At 45.9% G+C, this 14,850-nt stretch overlaps 1 protein-coding gene across 4 annotated transcripts in view; it reads right to left on the reverse strand.

Annotated features, from left to right (window-relative positions):
• Positions 1-14,850, reverse strand: part of LOC147116308 (guanine nucleotide-binding protein G(o) subunit alpha) — a 381,614-nt gene that overhangs the window by 71,681 nt on the left and 295,083 nt on the right. For all 4 annotated transcript variants that reach the window (XM_085991159.1, XM_085991161.1, XM_085991160.1 and 1 more), the window contains one exon: positions 5,750-5,910. In XM_085991159.1, coding sequence (XP_085847285.1) covers positions 5,750-5,910 — 161 coding nt within the window. The remainder of the gene's footprint in view (positions 1-5,749; positions 5,911-14,850) is intronic.

A 14,850-nucleotide genomic window follows, 5' to 3' on the forward strand; every position in this document is an offset into this window, starting at 1 on the left:
ATTCTCTGATGGAACTCTTTTACCACCATAATTTTCCTAGTTCTATTCAAAATCAGTACAATGTTTGACCTTGTATGACCCCACTCCCTGTGACATCAGCCTCATCAGCAGTGTCCCTAGCATCATTTGACAGACCTTTACAAAACGGTGACTGCAGCACTAGCACAAGAGTTGCTTGCATTTCATGGGAAAGTCATGCTGCCTATAGAACTTGCTACCAGATAGTACCACCATTTGGAAATCTGTCCCTTGTCTGCAGAAGTTAAGATACAGCAGAAACCATCAATTGCAGACCCATCGCTTGCCACGTGAACCTTAGGGTGCACAGATAGAAAGACACCCAATATCATCCACTTGGCTCAGGACTTGACTTGTCAGTTAGTGCCCTAGTGTCAGCCTTGACACAATGGTAGCACTCTTGCCTCTGAGTCAGAAGGTTGTGGGTTCACGATCTGGGCTAGCACTTCAGTGCAGTACTGAGAGAGTGCTGCACAGTTGGAGGTGCTGTCTTTTGAAGGAGACGCTAAACCGAGGCTCTCTCTGCTCTCCGGTTGACATAAAAGATCCTACGGTGCTATTCAAAGAAGAGCAAGGGAGTTCTGCACGGTGTCCTGGCCAATATCTATCCCTCAAACAACATCACTAAAACAGATTATCTGGTCATTATCACGTTGCTGTCTCTGGGATCTTGCTGTGTGCAAATTGTCTGCCATTTTTTTTACATTACAACAGTGACTACACTTCAACAGTACTTAATTGGCTGTAAAGTACTTTGAGACGTCAGGAGGTTGCTAAAGGCGCTATATAAATGCAAGTCTTTCTTTCCTAGTGCAATTCTCCCAAGCCTTTCTGTACTCTCAGCAACACGACAGAGTAAACTTGAGAGATACTGGTCTGTGTTACAGTTGTGGCTATGTTGTTATGCCAGCTAATGCACAAATACATATTCACGGGGAGTGCAAGTCAAGGATAGATTCAGATAGTCATGTGCTGGTTACAGTGATGCAGCTGCCACTTTAGGAGGTTTACATGGCTAATCCCTCCCTTGATCTCTCATACTGTAAATTGGAGAGAATATCCAGCTCTGTATTAGAGTGCCATTGCTTCCAAGCACACACACTATGCGATGACATTAATTACGGTGAAAGACATCCTGTCGCTTGTGCATGGCCAGAGTTAGACACGGCTCGATCGGCTCTTGGATCCCCAAACACAAATAGTTGCCAAATCATTTTGATGAGTACACTGTCCTTTTTGAAAAAAAAAATTAAAGAAAACAGGTAAAAGAGAGACAGAGTAAGGGGAGGCACCTCACTGCTATCGAGCCCAGTGCCATGTGAGAGAGAGAGAGAGAGAGAGAGATGGAATGTAACCTGTATTCTGGCTGAAAAATACAATTTACAATCCATAATAAATGAGTGAATCTTGGAGTACAGCCAGAATATTCAGGCTGCTTGATCAAAATTTGCCCAACATTTGCCGGTCCTTCATCGTCACTGGGCCAAAGTCCAAGAAGGCTCACCACCAACTTCTCAAGGGCAACTGGGGATGCTAATAAATGCTAGCCTTGCCAGCGACACCCATATGCCGAGAAGGAATCATTTAAAAAAACATGCGGGGGAAATTGTGGAAATTTCATCCTCGAAAGAACATTAAACTGGAAAATTCAGAAAGCAAGTCGAGCACAACAGACCTTCTCCAAGTCCTGGGATTCACTGAGGCCTCCATGATAGAGACTGAATGGGCATGTCAGTCAGGCTCACTCAAGTCATCCAGAAAACCATATACATGGATTGGAGTAACTATGTACACGTGCGCCACATAAGCTCCATGTACACGGGCTGGAATAGCCCCATGTACACAGGCTGGAAAAGCCCTGCACGAGCAGGCTTGATAAACTATTTCAATTTTTGTGACATTTGATAGAGGTACTTCAACCTTCAATTTTCGTCCCATCTGGAAAAACTGCAAAAATTTCCCTTCACATCACTTTCTCCAGTTAGAATGTGTCCTGGGCACCAGTGAGAGATGATGACTGATACAATATGGGTGGTGTGTGAAGTGGTGGTTTTGGCTTGGGCATTTGCCTTCATAGACTGACCACAGTATTTTTTTTCAAATAATAATGGACTGCTGTTGTGCAACAAGTGTATCACATAAAGAATGATGAGAAGCATTAATGGTGACAATGGACTGGATTGGGTAGGGAAGAGGACAGGACATTAGTGTGTTACATGGCCAGTGATACTTCATGGTTTATTTTCCAGAACTGGTATCTCCCTGGTACAATAATTAATGGATTTTCCTCCCGGCTACAATCAGATCTTCCGGTGGGGCAGGACCTACACTCGCCATTCGTTTACGCCTCGACCCCAGTCTATTTCTGGGGTGGTCGTCATTGGCATAAGGAGGGTGGGCGCTGGACCATTCATGGTGCTCAGTCAGGAGGGGGTCGGGACCGTGGGAGGGTCGGATCTGGGGGCTGATGTGGTGTCGGCCAGCGATTTAAAAAAAGAGAAACTCGAGGCCCCGAGACCGGTGGGCGTTTCACTCACTTTCATGCCGTAACTTTGGCCATTCGAACCATCTCTCTGGGGGTTCCGCCGACCTCCTAAAGTTACAGCGGGAGATCAAGAAAATCCCTATGGAATTATAGGGCCTTGGATAGTTTCGAAACTGGCATTTTGTATAGTGCAATCAGCCTGGTGATCCACTGCTTTCTGCAAACAACACTTTAAACTTTAACCCCTCCCACCCCACCAACCCCACATGACCCTTAGTAATGCTGGAGGCCAGAGATTCACAGGGGTCTCTTGCACCTAGCGCTGGTGGGGAGCATATAACAGGGAATAGGTTGTATAACGTCCGTCGCCTTCCATTACAATATACCTGCTCATATTGAGCGGTCGTATAATATACAACCAGTGTCACTTCAGCAGCATAACCAGCGAGGACCTTCAAGGCCCCTAGACTGTACATATTTTACCGTGAAGCCATGGTTAGTCAGTTAGGGTCAGGGTCTCCAGTGGAGGGATTTATAACATCTCACAGGTGGCCCAGAGACAGGGACCACTGCCTAAGGGTTTGAAGTTACTATTTCCATGGGATTTAACTCAGCCTCATCTCACAATGGGGCCCAACCTAAAAGGAAAGTGTATTCCAGCCACATGAAAGAATGAAATAGAGCAAACATGCAGCACTGACTGTATAATTATATATGATGAAAGGGAAAAGAACCTGCAAACAGACTGCGTGCACTCAATGCCAATTCTAATCAATGATGTGTTGCAAGGGATCCTGTTAGTTGACGTCACGCCAAGCACATCTGTTCCACTATTTCACTCAGACAGGAGCCCCTGCAATGCGATTACTTCAGAAACAGATTTTTAAAGTATATGTAAGCACCCATTTATCCTTAAACTTGCCATGTGCAATTGCTAAATCCTTTGGAGTTTGAAGTCTGGTGGGTGAGTGAAAAATACGTGGTGGACGCTAGTGTTGCAGTACATAACTTCTGCCACCAGAGGCCCCCATGGCACCAGTCCAACTTGCCAGCAGCATCTAGTGGCAAAACCTGGAAACTGCAAGAGGGAGATGAGTCAAATCCCAAACAGGTACATCTCGACTTTGTGCGATAGTGTAGAACGGGTGGTAGAGTTGGCTGCCCATTTTACGTCTCTCCCCATTTTTATTTCTATTGAAGTCAATGGGGAGGGATGTAAAATGGGCTGCAGACTCGCTATCACCTGATTCTCATTCTTTGATTTACACTGTCGCACAAAGTAGAGATATACACCCATTGAGTTTGCAAACCATACACTTTGATATGGAGCTTTGTGTGCCGTAGGTTTGTGTTTTCTACAGCAAATACAAAACGGCTGTGAATTTCACCACTAAAAGTAAGTGAACTGTTAAGAACAACACTGAGAGCGCGAGGGTGGTTACAAGGCCCCAGAATCTGACAGGTTCAATTTTGGAACCCGCCAGCTCTGTAACACCTCGATACCAAGTGGTCCTAGGAACTCGGGAAGGTACAAGACCAGAAAGGACCATGTGGTTCATACGGACAGTTTCAAAGTTCTAAAAATGCCCCACTGTATTTCTTCCACCCATCAATCACTACTTTCACCAGAGGTTAGCTAGCTCCTTCTGGCAGTTGCTCGCACTCCTTGGGCAGTCAGTGTCACGCATTCACCACCCTTTGCAAAGTAGTTAAATCTAAACCGTTTATTCCCTCTTCTGAGCACTTGTCTATTAGCCCTGGTTTCAGAGTTTGTCATTGAATCAGGTTATTGGGGTTTAGTTTATTTGTACCCTTTAGAATCTCTCAGCCTCCTTTCTCACTCTGTCTGGAATACCCTGCATTTGGTCTGCGTGTTCCTGCTATTTGAACCTCCCTATGTTCTATCATCAAACTTCAATGACTTTAAAATAATTTATGTCCTGTGCAAACAAAAGTGGCCCCGAGCAGAGATTCCAATCACCATCTTCGATTCTGATTCAGCTTCACGTACAACCACCCTTTGCTTCCTCTAATTGAATCAATTTCTGAATCAAACCCCAGAAGCTTCCCCTCCCCTCCCCTCACATTCCATGCTTTCCGATCTTGTGGACCAATCTACTATGTGCCAAGGGCTTTGCTAAAAACTAAATACACAGGCCCCGAAATTCTGCAGGCCGAGATCCTGATTGTTAAACCACGAGTGCCGTGCCCAATGGTTCCCGCCAACACCGAGCCCGCCATCGGTGGGAGGGCGCCCCCATTTCAATGAGGCAGATGGGCGCAATGCCCCATGCCGCCAGAAAATCTGATTCCTGCCCCCCCCCCCGCAACCGAGTCCAACATAGGTCTGAGAAAGGTGGCTGATTGAGGACATTTATCTTTAACCATTTACAATTCTGCAGGGTCCAGACACCTTGCCTTTCCTACACCCCACCGGTGGGGCCTTCATGCACCCTTGTGGGCCGGTATGCCTCACTGGGGTCACGACTAGGTCAAGCCCCTGCTCTTGGTCCTGCCCCCAGCTCGTCATTTGCCTGGTAAAGGGGTGGGTGGAAGTTCCGCCCCTTTAAAAGTCAATGCGGAAACTCACGGAAATGGCGGAGACCCAATGTAACCAGGTCTCCACGGTTTCCCTGGCGGTTCTGCCAGTCTACTGCTGGTGCTATGGTGGGAGAACAGCGGAACCCCTGAGGCAGTAACATCTGCTGACTCCCCTTATCCACTTGGCGCATCATCTCCTCAAAGTTCAACTTGTCACACTTGACCTCCATCCCATAAATCCATGCTGACCCCTAAGTTCCTGTTTCTCCAAGTGTTTCATTATTCACACCTTCAAGTCTGTTTGACCTATTACATATATTGGGTCTACTGGATTGTAGATCCCAGGTACTTTCTGTCACTTTTTATAAACCCCATGTTACATTTGCCATTCTCCAATCCTCAGGCACTATTCCTGTTTCCAATGAGTCTTTGAAATACTTGTCAGCACCTGGCAGATTTTATTAGCCATTTGCCCCAAATACTCGAGTGTGCAGTCCATCTGGGCCATGTGTCACTGCGTTCTCGTGATGCTTTCAGACTTTTACATGGTCCCTGAGTTATGACCTGAAGATGTTCCCGCACCAGTGTGGTCACTAAAATATCCTCACTCTCCGGGTTTGATGCCACTTGGCACAGTGTTCCTTCCAACCCCCTGCTCAAAGATGAACCCTCCTCCATGTACAATCCATTCAGTTGTGTACTCACTATTGTGCAGAGTCGTTAAGCTGGTATTCACGGGAACGGCTGAAGCATTCCACCATCCCAGAATCTGCCCAAAGTCGCATCATGGCGCCCAGCAGCTCTGGGGAGAATGGCTCTGTATCCTCCATCCGAGTCACTACGTCACACACCATTTTAGCATCAGCCTGCAGGAATTAGAAAACGTGTCAGTACAAGAGACAGCAACGAGCCAATCACGTCATGGCAAGGGACAGCAATGAACCAATCACGTCATGGCAAGGGGCAGCAACGAGCCAATCATGTCATGGCAAGGGTCAGCAACGAGCCAATCACGTCTGAGGGGCAGCAACATACCAATCAAGAAGTTATGGACTGTTGCAGGGCCATGGCTCTACGAGTGATGGCAGCCCTCCAGTACCTTTCTAAAGTGATCCTCGACAGTGAGAATTGGTGGGCGAACACACACACTCACTTTCCAGCCCGGATGGTGGGAGTGACACTGGATAATGATCAAAAGTGGGAATCCTGGCTGATTTTCAATCCCTAACACATGTGACGTCAAGGCCAATTGTAGGGCTCCAGCAGACGACAGCTAACCCGGGGATCAACTCTAGGACCTGCAGGTCTGTAAGGCTTAATAACTACCACAGGCCATGCTTTACTCAGTGAACCTTTGTTCATTTAGTTTTCAAGTTGATTAGTGGAACAACTTTGGGGGATTAAAAACTGTACATTGTTTGTCAGTGACCTACTAAGACTGTGCCACCTCAGTTGAGGTAGATGTTGCAGATGTCATACTGAACAAAACTGGGTTACGGACTTTCACTCACCAACTAGTCATGGGTGAGTGAGGTTACAAACTACATCATTACCCAATTTATGATCCCTCACCACCCCAATCCAGATCTTTCAGTGTTTCTCTACATTCTTGTACCTATCTGTCCTACATAGAGTTACACAGAATCTAAGGCACAGAAACGGGCCATTCGACCCAACTGGTCTATGGTGGTGTTTACACTTCACACAAGCCTCCTTCCACTCCAATTAGCTTTCCTCACCATGCCCCCATATCCCTCCTCCCCTTAAATGTGTTAATGTTCTCTGCTTCTAACATTCCACGTGAGAGCGAGTTTCACATTCTCATCAATCTGCGTAAAGAATCTCCTCCTAAGTTTATGTCCCCTTGTTCTGGACTCACCCACAAATGGAAACAGTTTCTCCACACCCACCCTATCAAACCCCTTCATCATTTTAAAGCCCTCAATCTCCTCTTAGTCTTATATTTGTTAAGAATAGAAGATTTTGAGGAGCAGGAAAAGGTCATTCGGCCCAACAAGCTCATAAATCAGAGTAGCTCGGGAAATATTTCAAAACTTATCCCTCACTGAGGATTTTTTTTAAAAATCTCACCTAAAGGAACCTTTCACTTGGAAAAAAATTGTTTCATGAACTTTAATCAGAAGAAAATAAAATACATCTTTGGTGTAGCTGATCAAGGGTTGGAAGGGCTGCGGTATAGAAGTAGGAAGGTAATGTTGACTTTAACAGAACCTTGGTTAGACCATACTTCGCATACTGTGCTCAGTTCTGGTCTCCATATTACAAAAATGTGATGAAATAACTCTGTGTTCTGGCATTTGTATTGTTGTTGTTGTTGTTGTACTTGTTAATGTCTGGAAATTTCCACCAGTGTAACCACTAATGCTCCTCCCTAGCCCCGCCCCTCTTCTGGAATGTTCTACCAAGGGCTGGGTCGGTGATGAATGATGGTTGCCCTGTGTTAACTTGATGCCATGTTCTTACTTAATAAAAGCCATTAGTTTTAAGCTTTAACCTCATGGATTCAGGCAGTTATTTGGCACATCAATTTTATTAAGTAACAACTTTTGGAAGATGAATCGATTTTTGAAACCAGAACGTCTGGATATCGATCCCCATTCGGCAGACGCGTCGAAGAAATTTACGCATTGGCTTCGATGTTTTGAACACTTCATTGCATCGGTCGATTCGACGGTTAACAAGTTGGGTCTTCTAACCAACTTGGTAAGTCATCAAACTTACTCGATAATTGAAGATATTACTACATATGAAGAGGCCCCCACAGCCCTTAAGGCCCAGTACCTTAAGTCGGTTAACGAAGTATACACCAGGTATCTTTTGTCTACTCGCAGGCAATTACCCGAGGAATCTCTGGATGATTTCCTGCAGGACCTTAAGGCTTTGGCTAAGGATTGCAACTACAAGGCTGTCTCTGCCATAGTGTATCAGGAAGAAGCCATCCGCGATTCTTTCATATCTGGCCTCCGATCTAATTATATTAGACAGAGACTCCTCGAGAACGACTCGTTAGTTTTAAAAACGGTCGCCGCTACTGCTCGATCGTTAGATGTAGCCCAGAAGAATTTAGAAGTGTATGCATCAGCTCATGCGTCTCTCTCAGCCTCGTGTATTCCGAGTATGGAGGCATCCATAACACCAATGCAGCCTCCACTTAATCCTATTGTTGCGGCTGTACCCCATGGGTCTAAGTGTTATTTTTGTGGCCAATCTAAACACCCCAGGCAAAGATGCCCAGCCAGAGAGGCTACCTGTTTTAAATGTAAGAAACGGGGACATTTTAGTAAAGTGTGTAAGGGTAATCCTGTACCCGATGTCTTCTCTGCTGCCGCCTATCGTTTTACTCTAGCCTCGGCTACGATTGACCAGCCCATACCGTGTTCCTTGTCGAAATCTATGATGGACATCAAGATTAATGGTCGTCCTACTGGGTGTTTGATAGACTGTGGCAGTACTGAAAGTTTTATACACCCCAACCTTGTTAACTCCTGTTCATTGAAGGTGTATCCTACTCGAAGTGAAATTGTGATGGCATCCAAGTCCCTTACTTCGCAGGTAACTGGACATTGTAAAGTCACATTGACCGTTAAGGATACGGAGTATAAGGACTTTAAACTCCTCATATTACCTCAGTTGTGTGTGAACTTAATATTAGGCTTGGACTACCAGTGTCAGCATGAGAGCGTTACCCTTAAGTATGGTGGATCTCAGCCTCCACTCACAGTCTGCGGCCTTTCTACTTTAAAAGTAAGTCCACCTTCTTTGTTCGCGAACCTTGCTCCTAATTGTAGACCTATAGCGACTAAGAGTCGACGGTATAGTTCAGAAGATAAAACATTTATAAAAGAGGAAGTGGAAAGGCTTCAACGGGAGGGAATCATCGAACACAGTAATAGCCCGTGGCGTGCCCAGGTGGTGGTGGTTAAAACTAATGAAAAGAAAAGACTTGTGGTCAATTATAGCCAGACTATAAACTTGTATACCCAATTAGATGCCTATCCTTTGCCTCGTATTTCTGAGATGGTGAACCAGATAGCTCAGTACCGCGTGTTCTCCACCATTGATTTAAAGTTTGCCTACCATCAACTCCCCATTAAAATAGAAGACCGACCTTATACGGCCTTCGAAGCTAATGGGCGCCTGTACCAATTCCTTAGGGTGCCCTTTGGAGTGACGAATGGGGTATCCGTCTTCCAACGGGAGATGGATCGTATGGTGGATGAATACGCGTTGGAAGCAACATTCCCGTACCTGGATAATGTTACTATCTGTGGGCGCGACCAACGGGAGCATGATCAAAATCTCGCGAAGTTCCTAGAGACTGCAAAGAGGTTAAACCTGACCTACAATGAAAACAAGTGTACCTTCAATACTACACGTTTGTGTATTCTTGGTTGCGTTGTGGAGAATAGGGTAATCGGGCCAGATCCTGAAAGATTACGCCCACTTAAGGAATTACCTTTACCTCACACTGTAAAAGCTTTAAGAAGGTGTCTGGGATTCTTCTCGTACTATGCCCAGTGGGTGGCTAACTACTCAGATAAAGTCCGCCCTCTTATTAAGTCGATGTCTTTTCCGCTATTGGCGGAAGCTCAGGAGGCTTTCCTTAATATCAAACGGGGCATTGAGAAGGCAGTGGTATGTGCCGTGGATGAGAAGATCCCTTTTCAAGTGGAAAGTGATGCATCTGATTTTGCATTGGCAGCAACTCTTAACCAAGCTGGTAGACCAGTAGCTTTCTTCTCTCGTACATTGCAAGGACCAGAAGTTCGACATTCTTCAGTGGAAAAGGAGGCACAGGCGATTATCGAAGCAGTCAGGTATTGGAGACATTATCTCTCTGGCCAACGTTTTACGCTCATTACTGACCAGCGATCCGTGGCCTTTATGTTCAACACTAAGCAGAGAGGCAAGATCAAAAATGATAAGATTTTAAGGTGGCGAAAAGAACTGTCAACATATGACTATGATATTCAGTACAGGACTGGAGTATTTAATGAGCCATCGGATGCTTTGTCACGAGGAGTATGTGCTAGTCTAGGTATAGATAAGCTTCAAAGTCTCCACGACGCACTCTGCCACCCTGGGGTTACCAGAATGAACCACTTCATTAAGTCCCACAATCTATCCTACTCTATTGAGGAGGTCCGGACAATGACCAGAACCTGTCGTGTTTGTGCTGAATGCAAACCCCGCTTCTATAAGCCGTCCGAGCCAGCTCATCTTATTAAAGCAACTCGACCATTTGAGCGTTTGAGTTTCGATTTTAAAGGTCCCCTTCCATCGAGCGACCGTAATGTCTATTTTCTTAATATTATGGACGAGTACTCTCGGTTCCCTTTTGTTATCCCCTGTCCGGATGTGACTAGTGTTGTTGTAATTAAATGCCTCTGCCAACTGTTTTCCTTGTTTGGCATGCCTAACTATATACATAGTGATAGGGGTTCTTCCTTTATGAGCGAAGAATTGCGACAGTTTTTGCTATCGAAAGGGATTGCAACGAGTAGAACTGCCAGCTATAACCCTCGTGGTAATGGGCAGGTCGAGAAAGAAAATGCGACAGTGTGGAAGGCTATCGTACTGTCTCTGAAGTCGCGAGGCCTGCCGACCTCTCGCTGGCAGGATGTCGTGCCAGATGTGCTGCATTCCATAAGGTCTCTTTTGTGTACAGCGACGAATGCCACCCCTCATGAAAGGATGTTTAGTTTTCCGAGAAAAGCTACTAATGGAGTAATGTTACCCACATGGTTAACGACCACGGGCCCTGTGTTGTTGCGCAGACATGTGAGAGGCCACAAGACTGATCCACTGGTGGAGGAAGTACAACTCCTCTATGCTAATCCCCAGTATGCGTATATTCAATATCCGGATGGGCGAGAGGATACGGTCTCTATTAAAGATCTTGCACCTGCTGGAGCTCGAAAAGAGTTCGACTCTGAGAGTAGAGTTTTCAATCGTGGTATTGGACCTTCAGAGACACAAACCCTCAGTGTGGAAAATACTGATGATTCTGGGAATTCGAATGAGTTAGTACTCCGGGAGGAGCCTCAGCAAGAGTTACGTCGTTCCCAGAGGATTATCAGACCTCCTGACAGACTGAATCTATAGCAGGGGGTGAATGTAATGAAATAACTCTGTGTTCTGGCATTTGTATTGTTGTTGTTGTTGTACTTGTTAATGTCTGTAATGTTCCACTGGTGTAACCACTAATGCTCCTCCCTAGCCCCGCCCCTCTTCTGGAATGTTCTACCAAGGGCTGGGTCGGTGATGAATGATGGTTGCCCTGTATTAACTTGATGCCATGTTCTTACTTAATAAAAGCCTTTAGTTTTAAGCTTTAACCTCATGGATTCAGGCAGTTATTTGGCACATCAAAAAAGGATACTGATTTACAAAGATGATACCAGACCTAAGAGGTTGTAGCTATCAGGAAAGACTTTACAGGTTGGGGCTCTTTTCTCTACAAAACAAAAGACTGAGCGGTGACCGGATAGAGTTCTTTAAAATTCTGAAGGGGTTCAATAGGGTAGATGTAGAGAAGATGTTTCCACTTATGGGGGAGTCCAAAACTAGGCCATAAACATAAGATAGTCACTAATAAATCCAATAGGGAAACTTCTTAGCCCTGTAGAGACCCCTTCTCTCCCAGGGAGGGAGGCCGTGTAAGTGACAAACCCAGGTGGAGAAACATGTGTTATTAAAGGTGGTCCCATTGGTATCTTGATGGTTCACTGAGTTAACACACTACTTGGTGTGGAACTGAGCAGTACAGACAGGTTTGATATCTGGTCTGGGCTAGCTGAGATAGGGTAGTGATGGGGACACTGTGACTGAAGTCAACGTCCCTGGGCTAGGGATGGGCGGAAAGCAGGAGGCCAATCGTTGGTCCTGTCCAGTGAAGCATGTGACGCGTCTGGACATTGACAAGGACAGGACTGGGCTCCACCGTGATGGCCTGAACAGCCTGCTGACGCTCAGTGTACCAGCTCTCGTGTAGAAAGTGGCCACTTGGCTGAGGTGGTCAATCACTGCTGGCACCTGTGGACCAACAGCCCAAGAGCAGTCATGAGAGGAAGGAGTTAAAGGAAGAGACGATGGGAGTCATATTCTTCCCTTCAGTCACTATCTGGTTGAGCTCATCAACTGTGTGGGCAACTGTGGGTAAACTAATTTTATGCTGGCATTTTTAACTGTTGTTAGATTGGGACCAGGAACCCTTTCAACTGAAGAATGTGAAGAGGAATCTGTCTTCATGAAAAGCAAATCGGTAAAGGTTATTCATTTGTATGGTGCAGTGTTGTGAATTGTAACAATACACATCATTACATCGCCCGTTTATACCATAAAAATGACCCACGCTGCTTATGAACATATAAAAATGACAGGCACGGAAAGACCAGCCGGTCCATCAAACCTGCCCACACTCATGACTGGAGCATCAAGACGCGACACTTCCTACTCTCCCCACCCAACCCAGAGGCGAAAAAACCCAACAAGGGAGACTCTCTCACGCGATTGAAACTAGTCCAGGAGATCATATGGACCATGTGTTCGTTACCTGTTAATCCAAATTAATAGTGCTTTTCTCAAATACTTTTTCATAAAGACCTTTAAAACCTTCATTTACATTTTTTGTGAGGTTATTGCTGCCCGTATCCAATTCCCTTTTGAAAGTTACGATTGAATCTGCTTCCACCACCCTTTTCAGCAGTGCATTCCAGATCACAACAACTCACAGCGCAAAAAAATTCTCATCTCATCTCTCCTCTGGTTACCGACCCTCCTGCTCGTGGAAACAGTTTCTCCTTACTTACTCCATCAAAACCCCTCATCATTTTGAATACCTCTATTAAATCTCCCCTTAACTTTCTCTGCTCTAAGGAGAACAATCCCAGCTTCTCTCATCTCTCCACACAAGTATATTACTTTCTGCAGTGAAGCCCATTGACTGCAGTACCCAGTGCTACTTATTCTAATGAAATGAGCTTCCGACCACATATCCGCAGCATTACTAAGACCGCCTACTTCCACCTCTGTAACATCGCTCATCTCCGCCCTTGCCTCAGCTCATCCGCTGCTGAAACCCTCATCCATGTCTTTGCTACCTCTAGACTTGACTATTCCAACGCACTCCTGGCTGGCCTCCCACATTCCACCCTAGGTAAACTTAAGGTCATCCAAACCTCGGCTGCCCGTGTCCTAACTCACACCAAGTCCCGTTCACCCATCACCCCTGTGCTCGCTGACCTACATTGGCTCCCGGTTAAGCAGCGCCTCGATTTCAAAATTCTCATCCTTGTTTTCAAATCCCTCCATGGCCTCGCCCTTCCCTATCTCTGTAATCTCCTTCAGCCCCACAACCAACCGCCCCTCCCCCAGATATCTGCACTCCTCTAATTCTGCCCTCTTGAGGATCCCTGATTATAATCGCTCAACCATTGGTGGCCGTGCCTTCTGTTGCCTAGGCCCTAAGCTCTGGAATTCCCTGCCTAAACCTCTCTGCCTCGCTACCTCTCTTTCCTCCTTTAAGATGCTCCTTAAAACCTACCTCTTTGACCAAGCTTTTGGCCACCTGCCCTAATTTATCCTTATGTGGATCAGTGTCAAATTTGTTGTCTTAAAATACTCCTGTGCAGCGCCATGGGACATTTTACTACTTTAAAGGCGCTATATCAATACAAGTTGTTGTTGTTGTTACAATGAAAAAGAGTGATCGTGATTTGATACACAGCTCTCCAGGGTTCAAAACGTACTGAACTCCTAACTCTGGAAGGTTTCTGAAGGTGGACAGGTGAGGGGAGGCTTAGTCAATACTCAGACAGGTTAGAACAGAAGTGGTTCTGTGCAAGAGATTGCCGATCTCTAGTTTGGACCAGCTTGGAGTTCTTCATCATGACCACAATGCGGAGCCAGAGCTCAGGCTTTACTGGCAGAGCAAACAGGAGCAGCCTTGGGAATGGCCTCCATTTTGGCATTAGCTGGGAAAGCCTGGGATAAACTCTGCTGCAGAGACTGAAACTGAACAGCAGCTACAGCTTATAGCCAAGCTGTGGACCAGTACTAAATCTGCTGGTGGCAGGCCTGAGCTATCATTATTTTAGGTTAGGCCTGTCTGCAGTATTTCTACGTCTGTCCTGTGCTGTTTAAGTTGACGCAGGTGGTCCTAAATTTAGCAGAACTGGCAACATCAGGGAAATGCTGGAAATGAGATTTCTGGTTTAAAAGGCGAGGCAGATTGTAAACCTGTCTGAGCACCTGGGGTTGCGCTTATTTTAGAAATGAGAGACAGGAAAATAGGAGGCCTTCCTAAACCAGAATGAGCCTCACTTCAAATGAGAAACAGTCCCACCGGGTAAAAGCTAACAACTAACTCACATTGATTGATTTTATTTTTGCTAATTTTCGCTCCTCGTCTCCTGAAGGTGGCGAGTCTTACAGGGGTGTGTGGTTCACAGGCCCTTTTGGATCTGCCCAGGTGGCCATTCTTTTCACGTGAGTCGAGACAATGCATGACAGCAGCCTATCCGACTGTGGAATGCATCAGAGCAAAGCCCAATCCTGTCTTCACCTAACCTCCTGCTGACACGAACTTTCCAACACAGCTCACAATCGGGAGCATTCTTCAAAAGGAAACCTCAAATCTGTGACCTTTAACCCCCCAGAAGGACAAGGGCAGCAGTTGAAGACAATGGGGGAGAAATTGGGTATGTAGCGCCACCTATTAGCGCCTAAAGAGGGCAGTCAGTGGCTGTAGCGCCACTGGCCGCGCCTCCCGCGATATTCAGCGG

This window comes from Somniosus microcephalus, chromosome 6 (assembly GCF_052327205.1).
Source record: "Somniosus microcephalus isolate GS21.2 chromosome 6, FLI_Smic_1.0, whole genome shotgun sequence".
Lineage (NCBI taxonomy): Eukaryota > Metazoa > Chordata > Chondrichthyes > Squaliformes > Somniosidae > Somniosus > Somniosus microcephalus.